Source organism: Anarhichas minor, unplaced genomic scaffold (assembly GCF_050575085.1).
Source record: "Anarhichas minor isolate MPS153535 unplaced genomic scaffold, ASM5057508v1 ptg000010l, whole genome shotgun sequence".
NCBI classification, from domain to species: domain Eukaryota; kingdom Metazoa; phylum Chordata; class Actinopteri; order Perciformes; family Anarhichadidae; genus Anarhichas; species Anarhichas minor.
Window position 1 is genome coordinate 486,648 of NW_027466456.1, and position 9,835 is coordinate 496,482.

General features: G+C 40.1%; 1 protein-coding gene across 1 annotated transcript; it reads left to right on the forward strand.

Moving 5' to 3' along the window:
* Positions 1 to 516: 516 nt before the first annotated feature.
* On the forward strand, positions 517 to 8,859 carry spata18 (spermatogenesis associated 18). The gene is made up of 12 exons (XM_076088520.1): positions 517 to 603; positions 2,224 to 2,329; positions 2,899 to 3,014; positions 3,199 to 3,305; positions 3,646 to 3,741; positions 4,373 to 4,507; positions 4,774 to 5,005; positions 6,286 to 6,444; positions 6,563 to 6,738; positions 7,618 to 7,741; positions 8,338 to 8,406; positions 8,624 to 8,859. Exons 1-12 carry the CDS (start codon positions 517 to 519, stop codon positions 8,678 to 8,680), a joined length of 1,464 nt encoding a protein of 487 aa, XP_075944635.1. The 3' UTR covers positions 8,681 to 8,859.
* The last annotated feature ends 976 nt before the right edge of the window (positions 8,860 to 9,835 follow it).

Below are 9,835 nucleotides of genomic sequence, written 5' to 3' on the forward strand. Positions count from 1 at the left end.
TAAAAATAGCATCTTATCTTACTATTTTAATATAAATATGTCAAGGCCAATGTGATGATCATATAACTTAAACTTTTTTATTAAATGTCCTTTTAAAGAACATAGATTAACAAAAGTAAAACATAACCAGACACATAACCAATTTATAATTAAAATAACAGCATGGTGAGGGTTGATCTGTCCGATCATTCGCACATTTAAACCATAACAACACATCTCTGCACGCAGTGATTTTATTCGTCATATTATAATCGGATTTAATCCATAACAGGCGGAACAACATCATCTATATCTGTTACCGAGCTGGTGTCGTTTGACAGTGTGACGTTACGATCGGTATTTTCAACCACAGGGAGAACGGAAGCCTAAAGAGGACACGTGCTCCACGGTTGCCACAACTGAAGCGGTGCTCGTCATCTGCGTCGTATAAACAGTTTTACTGCAACTCCTCTTTAGAGATTGTCATTGTCCTCCTCCTCCGGGTTACTTTAAAAAGAGTATCAGTGGACACGGATCATGGCCGACACGTTGAGGAGACTGACCAATACCTCCTCCTTCACCGTCTTGCAGGACAAGCTGGAGAGCTGGCACAAAGACTACCATGTAAGTTCATCCGTTAGTAATGACCCGAGCTGAATCTGACCCGAGCTGAATCTGACCCGAGCACGGTTATCAGTGGCTTAAAGCTACATTTGTGTACACTTTAAATCTAAGTTTTATTCCTGCAGAAATGTTTGACCTGTTTTTATTTAATAATCATTCACTTTAAATCTAAGTTTTATTCCTGCAGAAATGACTTGCTTTGTTTACATATTCCTGACTATTTTTCACCATTTTATTTGATTTGTTTTTACCTGTTTTTATTTAATAATCATTCACTTTAAATGTGAGTTTTATTCCTGCAGAAATACTTAAATGTTTTGGTTGACTGGTGATTATTTTTCACCATTTTATTTTGTATTATTGTTATTTGAATTACGTATAATTAAATATTTTTTAAATGATGCACGAGCTCATCTTGAAATATAACAGTGAAGGAATGCTCTCCTTTAGATCACATTGATTTTTTTGAGTTTGGTTGCTATGGACGCCAGTCGCCATGGCTACCGGTTGGACTGTTCCAAAGATCTTCTACTGTTGAGATGGTCACGTCACTTCCGGGAGAAATCCGACGGGGAGGGGGACCGGAAGTAATCGTCTAAACCTAAAAAATTGTGGGTTTTTTTTATTGCAAGTTATACTATAAGAGAATATATATATATATATATATATATATATATATATATATATATATATATATTCATTCAAGTCAGTCATGTTTATTTATAGAGCACATTTGAAGAACTAGAAAAGTGTCCTCAGTAGAATATAGATCTCTATAGATCTGTCTGCAACGACCACTGCTGAAATGTTTGATTGAATGAATACAAACCTCCATTTAGGCTGCACGCTTTCTTTCACTCTTTGCACGTTTAAACAGATGCACTCATTTTAATCTGTGCAGCTGTCTGCACCAGCTCCATGCAGCTAAACTGCAGTTCACTGTGTTCATGGTGTTAATATTAATATGCATATTATTGTGTACCTTTTTTTGTTTTGATGCTTTGAAAAAAAATAGTTTTCTCTGAAACTTTAATGCCGATAAAGCAACATTGACTACAGAGTACGAGTCCTGCTGTGTGTTTAGCTCCGCTAGCTGTTAGCTCCGTTAGCTACATTAGCCCTGTTAGCTAACAGCTAACTAGCCTTCCTCCTACTGTGTCACTTGCTAAGTACATACATAAATACATTGTCTTACCTAGGCCTGCAAGAGTCCAAACTGAAGCAGTTGTTGATTACTTTGCGTCCTCTACCGGCCGGTTAATAGTGGCGAGGAGTCAGCAGTTAATGTAAAACAAGATAATAAATGTGGACCAAAGTGATTTACAAAGAGATCAAATAAAAAAACACAGGAAGGATCAAATGAAAAATCAGACATAAATAAGATAATTAATATTAATAAAAGTATAGAACATATTGATAAAACCACAACAGTATTGCAAACAAAATAGAGTACAAACAAGTAAAAGCCAGAGTGAGTTGCGGCATGTCTTCATGATGATAATTACAAGGCTAAAGACGAGAGATGGGGTTTTAGACAGGTTTTAAATGTGGCAATAGAGGGGGAAGATCTCATTGACAGAAATTAAAAGATGTGTCCCGTTTGTCGTATTTACCCTCCAGATCATTTCCTGCGACCAGAATCTAAATAGATGTTGTGAGCTGATTGAGCTCTCCGCCAAGATCCAGGGCCAACTGTTCGCCATCCTCAACCTCACGGCTGCTGAAGGTGAGCTTCACTTTTAGACTTTTTTTTGTCAGAGTGAAGCCAATGCTTCATGTGTTAAAGCTGCATTCTCTCTAGTGTCCACCAGGGGGCGACTCCTCTGGTTGTATAGAAGTCTATGAGAAAATGACTCTACTTCTCTCTTGATTTATTACCTCAGTAAACATTGTAAACATGAGTTTATGGTCTCAATCTCTAGTTTCAAGTCTTCTTCAATACAGCATGATGTTCATTTAGTACATTATGGTCCATTTAGAGTCACACAGACCATAAAGCAGGGGATGCTTTAGGGCGGGGCTACACGGTGATTGACAGGTCTCTACCAGAGACGTATACGGCGTCTCTACGTCACTCCTCCTCAGTCCAGATATGGTCACTTCTGTTAATTGGCGGCAAAGAAACAATCATGGCGACGGCGACCTTGAGGCTTTAAAAACGTCAGTCCACAAACCAATGGGTGACGACTACGTCCACTTCTTATAAACAGTCTATGTTACAAAGGTTATAATCGGGTGTGAGCTATTCAACACACACACACACACACACTCTCTGTTTTTACTCCCCTGAGTCAGGCGGACACTATGCTGGAGTCGACACTCTCAAAACGCGCCTGCTGCCGTGGCTTGGGACCTGTTTCTCAATGGCGGGGACCTCGGTCACCGATGACACCAGTCTGCAGCTCATCCAGGTGACATCACCCGTGACCATGTTTAATAACACAGAATATCTTATTGATGAATCAATCAAAATCAACACTACCCCGCAGATGGAATTTACATAAAAACTCCTTCAACCAATTCAAATCCTTCCCCTCTTTTCTGGCCATCTGGTTTTGTGGTTACTGCGTATTATTGATCATCGTTTGTCATCAGGACTCGGTGGAGAAGGACAAGAGGATCAGGGATCTCTCCGCCTCCCATGACAGCGAAAAGCAGAAGCTGAGCTCCACTCGCCTGCAGCTGGACTCCACCAGAGCAGAGTGAGTCTCAAGGTCTTTTCAGACCAAACGGGAATCATTTGACGTAATAAATCACACTTAGTGCTGGACGATGCGGCCAAAATCTCAGTACAGGTCATTTCATAACCCTATAACAATATATATCATGATATAGCACGTTTTCTGGTAATTCAATTAATACATAAGTTTTGTATTTGGTGCATAGGCTCATAGAGATAGATGGGTTTTGATGTTCTTTTAAGTGGAGTGCTGGGCGATAACTCAATATGATAATTTATCGTTAATTCAATGTAACCGTATCGTATATAAACTTTGCTTGCACATGTTATTTCCATTTATACCTCTCACCTTGTTCTAACAGCCTGGTCGATGCTCAGAAGGAACTGGATGAGACGAAGAGCAAATCAGCAACCACTCTGCTGGCCACCGAAGACGAAATACTACAACTGAGAGCAGAGTGGGTGATAGTGAAATACTGCAGAAATATAGACCCTTTTACAGCCGACGTCCTGCTTACGTCACGCTGTTAGCAGCTGCAAACAAGAAAAAGAAAAGACTATCGGAAAACAGGAACCCCCTCAGATTAGTGTAGAAGTTAAACATTGAAATATGTCAAATTTTACAAACTACAATATCTGTGAAATGTTTCAGAGATAGAGAAAAAACTGTTGGTAATAAATCTTTAGCCACGGCTGCTCAACTGCAGCAAGTTGCTAATAGGCTAAACTATTAGGGAGAAATGTTGCTAATAGATTAGCCTTCTGCTAACCGTAGCTGTGAGCCTTTGGCTGCAGTTAGCATAAGCTAAACTCTGAAACGCTTTAGCAGTTATTATAAGATTCTTTTTGACTTTTTCTGGGTTCTAGTAAAGTGAGTGACTCTACATAATTTGAGAAATATATATTTTCTTTAGCCATTGTTCGAAACCAACCCAACAAAACTTGCTAGCCAGCGTTAGTTCACGTGTTCAGACAACGTCTTAACCCCGTCACCACGTTTACGAACATAATAAAGTGTCTATATTTGTTTTCAAATGCAACATAAAGTCTGTGCTCCTCTGTTGATGTGAAGCGTGTCTTGTGTTTCAGTTTGCGATCCGCATACGAGCAGGTGGAGGTTTATAAGAAGAAGCTGGAGGCTCTCGACGAGTACGAGCGGCAGATTCGCCTGCTGAGAGACGAAGTGTCCTACCTGAGCACAGAGAAGGCCATGATGCAGGAGAGGTGTACACACACACACACACACACACACACACACACACACACACACACACACACACACACACACACACACACACACACACACACACACACACACACACACACACACACACACACACACACACACACACACACACACACACACACACACACACACACACACACACACACACGAGGAGTCGCTCTCCGAGCCTGACAGACAGACAAAGAGACAGACAGACAGACAGACACCACTGCACATAACGTCTCTCTCCATCTCTCTCACTCAGGTTGTCGAGGAGTCGCTCTCCGAGCCCGATGTCGAGGCTCAGTCGCTCCTCCAGCCCCACGAGGAGCGAGTCGCCCACCAGAGCTCAGCTCACCAGCTCCTCTCGCTACGCCCGCCTCGTGTCTCGCTTCAGCGACCTGTACGCCGTGGAGCGTTTGGAGGCCCAGAGCATGCTACGACACTACATCGTCGACCTAGAGATGGTCCAGAAAATCATCTTCATCGCTGTCGTGGTACGACTTACGTATTTTTAGAGCAATCAGAAGAAGTGCATGCAGGGAAAACGAGCGCCAAATCTGTTATCTTGACGGCCAAGTTCTTTGGCTGGTCTTAAGGCTGGGCGGTACGGCCTAAAGGTTAAATCACAGTATAGACGGTACCGGTATATATATCACGGTTAGTGGTGTAACGGTATGTTGTCGATCGGTGATCCGTACAGATCGCATGTGAACCGCAGATGAATTTCACAGTTTAACCATCACAGTGTGACATTAAGTTGTTTGAAGGAGATACTTTCACAGTAATATAAAATATTAGAGCGAAAGTTATGACCCCTTTAACTTCCTAACACTAGCTCTGAACAGCTTATAATACCTCATACATCAAAACCATTAATGATTTATTTTTTTTGCAATAGAAATCTTCTAGTTCCAAATAATTTGAATTGTGTGTTTTTACGAAGAAATTAAACGCTATAGATAAATATAACAGAGACATTTTTCAAAGAAGTTTTGATGGTTTTACTAAATAAAAAGGTCTGGAGTCTTGTAGATCAGCTGCTATAACAAAACAACATGTATCTGTATATGCCAGTATGGATCACCAATGATTGGGATTGATCTCTAAAAAAGTTATATTCGCTCCTTTTTTCTTTTGTGCGGATTCGATCCGAACCGTGACTTTTATGATCCATTGGACCCCAAATGACAGTATATTTGTTTTTCCTAAAAAGTCATTATAAATGCTTCTGAGACCTAGAATGGCAACTGTATGACATCATTTCAACCATCCCAAAGTCAATGTAGAGAGACAACAATTGTAAATGTTCTCCTCTTACTACATTATTGTCAATTATGGTGCTTATTTGCAGAAAACACGAAATTCGAGTTTTTATTTGACTAAAGAAAATCTTGTCAGCTGCTTAGAGTTATAGTGTTAAGAAGTTAAACAGCTGATAATTCATCTCTAATAACTATTTATATTACCGTGAAAACATCTGGATTTATTCGAGTTTACATTTGAACACATCACGATAGCATTAAAGTTTACCTTTGCCCAATTCTCATGTTTACTGAGTAGAGCTTGAATGCACCATTCAATGCAACGTCCTGCGATTACTCTGAGAAGCAAGATGGTAATGAATTACAACATAAGTGTGATTATTTGAGTTGTTCCACATGTTACGGTTTGTTCCTCCACGGCTTATTTTGGACTTTTGTAAACTTTACAACTCGTCTTCGTCACTTACAATAGACTTTAAGATGTTCTTTCTTTCCATGTTATCACGTGTCAGGAATCCTTCCAGACAGCAAAACTGGCCTACCGTCAGTTCAAGCTGCGCGTGAAGAAGACGTTGTCCCCGTCCCGATTCGGGCTGGAGAGTCCAGAGGAAACGGCCGTGGACTACATCGTCAGAAACCTGGACCTCTTTGACGTTCAGGCCAGCATCGATGTAGGAATCTAACACTTCTCCCATGTGTCCTCTGCAGCATCTACGAACACACAACTGTAGTTTTGTTTGATGCTGAATAAGTTCAGGCCTTCCGTCTTGTGTGTTTTTATCTCTACAGGATGTGATCAACGCCATGAACATGAACCCTCGGATCTCTTTCCCGCCAGAGGTTGACTTTGCCCTCATCAGCACCCTGATCAGGGAGACCTGCAGGGTGGCGTTCGCCATGCAGACGTTGGACCCACCGCTCGACTTGGCCTTCGCAAGTGATGGGGAACTTTACGTAGACAGAAAGTCAGTCCTTTGTACATTACTGTGTCTGTAACAGGGCGACCCAAAGTCTATAGTCTATAGAGAGTTTAAGTTAATGTTCCAAACAAATGTGCAGCACAGTGTTTCTGCTGGTGACATCTTTGCCACCACAGCAAAAAACTAAAAAATCACTAAAGAAAACAAAATATTATGCACGGTCATTATTAGTCTATTATTATTATTGTACTGCGATTACAACGCCAGTGTGCGTCTGTTTACACCGGTGAAATGTAAGGAAATAAAGTAGTTTATTACTTTTTAGAGCCTATTTAATAAAATATTTTTTATCATAATATATAACATATTAGTTGAAAAAAACATTACATTACATCTGAGAACATGACTGCCATAAATGGGCCAACTGATAAAAGCCAATCATTTAAATTAGGAATTAAAATAATCAAAATGAATTAAATAGAAAATAAGGATAGTCTCTCTTATAGAAGTGTCCTCTAAAAGTGTGTCAGAAGGGATTACTTAAAATACAATTATTTTTTTAAATACATTTTTAAATGAGTGAAAACCAGGAGATTTGTTTACCTTAGATCTACTTTTGCGTTTGTAATATTTTGCCAGCAGAATCAAACTTTAGAAGATATTTAGGATCTATTTTCATGCACGTGCATCATATGATGATATTTCAGTAAACGTTATGAACACTTATTACTGGGACTACGACAGAAACTTACAGATGAACATTTAATTATCCGGGGATTCACATTTTATCCTGTAATGATTTGATCCAAGATAAACCGTGCAATCATTGTGAAACACATCACCCTCAGAACTACAGCCGATCTCTGCCAGTAGATGTCCCCCTCACACCCTCTTGTTTTCTGTCCCCTGCCTCTCTGTCTGCAGGTACCGTCGCAGCTATGACTCCGAGCTGTCGGCTCCTCTGGTGATGTACCACGTGTGGCCGGCTCTGGTGGAAGGAGACGCTGTGGTGGTGAAGGGCGAGGCTGTGACCCGACGGGGCGCTGTGGTACTGACTCTAAAATACTACAAACGCATCAAGATTAACTACGTTTACATGCAATATTCTACTAATATATACTAACAAACTCCTCTAAAATGTCGGTGTTGAGATATTTGTTCATATTCAGAAATCTCTTGATATCCAAGTCCTTCATGATGTCCAGAAGAACAGAAGGAGAACCTTCTGTTCTTCTGGACATCATCTCGACTCCAGCTCTACTAACTGTTGTTTGTTGGTTTGTGTTCAACGCACAGAGCTGGTGGTAAACAGGAGAGAGACGTAAAAACCTCCATTGAGTCTCTGATAGTGAATGAGCTGTAGACATGTCCAAAGAATGCTCCTAAACCCAGAATAATATCCACATATCACACATGTTTTAATCTGAAAATTCTCCATTCAGAATAATTCACAATATCCAAACAGAATATGATGTTTACATGAGCCATACCAAATTAGGAATATTGTCATACTCTGAATAATAGTAGAATATGAGTGTGCATGTAGTCACTGATAAAAGTGTTCTCTGGAGAATAATGTACAGTAAGAGCATTAAAGGGCTCGCGTGTTTGCTGGTGTTGAGTTTGTTTTTGTTTTGTTTGCAGTGGAGTAGAAGTCAGAGCAGGAATGACAGCCCAGCGCGCTCTCGCTCCCTCAGCCCGACTCGCACTCTTGTAAGTTTCTATAATATTTGACACACAGAATGATCTTTTTGTCGGGTTTAATATCAGCTACTCAAACAATTATTTACATTTAACAACATGCATGCACACCCACGGGTTTAAGGGTACGTACGTCAAAATCTAAGCTTCATTCCTTTGTGTTTGTTGCCTTTTATATTTGACTCAATAGTTGTAAATGTCGTCAACAACGTCTTTTTAAATCTTTTAGGCATTTAACAGCAAAAGAAGGCAGTCTCCTGAACGTCTCAGGGCGGGTCACCTGTGAACTCCGGATTACACCTCATGTCAGTGAAATAATGTTTGTTTCACATGTTAAACATATATGTTTCACCAAATAAAGCAATTCAAACCTACGACACTGCACCGCCCAACGGCTGTTCACAGTTTACATTGTTGGAGGGCAGTTTAATGGGACGTTGACAGTAACTACAGTACATTACACAAGCCGCCGGGGAAATACTGGAGGTTAACGAGTCGCCATCACTGTGCTGGCGTTTGAATGCAAGCTGTCCTCAAATGTGCAGAGTTTACATACTTTTACTTTCTCTGCGACGTTACTTTTAGTTCAGGAAGAACCTAAACCGTTCTCAGCTGCTGAAGCAAGTTATGTCAGCTAAGTAAACACTGCTAAGCTACGGTAGCTAATATTAGTGGGCTGGAGACACTGTCTAGAAAGACACCATGAGGATAATGCAAAACTAGCCTTTCAGCTAACTGAGTGGTTGTCTTAGTTGACTATATTTACTCAGATAGATAAACAGTATTTTAGTGATACTTCTTAAGTTAAAAGTTAACTGCTAACTAAACATATTCAACATTTAATCCTCTCTTTACTTTTTACGTAAAGTCTACGTAGCAGACGTCTTTACGCCCGGTGTTAGCATCGTGGCTCGGCTAGATTCTTGCCTATTTTTACAGTTAAAGTGATCTTTTGACAGAATATTGACATCACACCAGCAACATAACTACAGTGTTGACGCCTGTATCTGTAGAACATGTTACAGACATGAAAAAAGTTAAGCTATTATCAAACACTTCCTGTTTACTTTTAAAATAGAAGCCCTCGAGCGTCTTTAATTGGACAGAATCCCTTCAAGGCTTTTATTCTGAAATATGTGCAGGACAGTGTTGTGGAAAATGACTTGCACGGCTCCTTAAATTAAAGCTAGAGCTAATAATGTTGAGAAACTAGCAAGAGTACGCAAGGTTTTAAATTTCATACAACCTAAAAAAACAGCTTAGTGTTGCTAAATCTTTTCACATTTTCCATTTCACTAAATCTAGCGAGAAAGTCGCAGAGTCACAGATACCGGATTTATTCTCTTTTTCTGTCGGAGCATTTGATTTATTGATTGCTTTCAGGATGTGATGAGAAATTACATTTTGAAGAAGATTACTAACCAAAGCTTTAGTAGAGGCT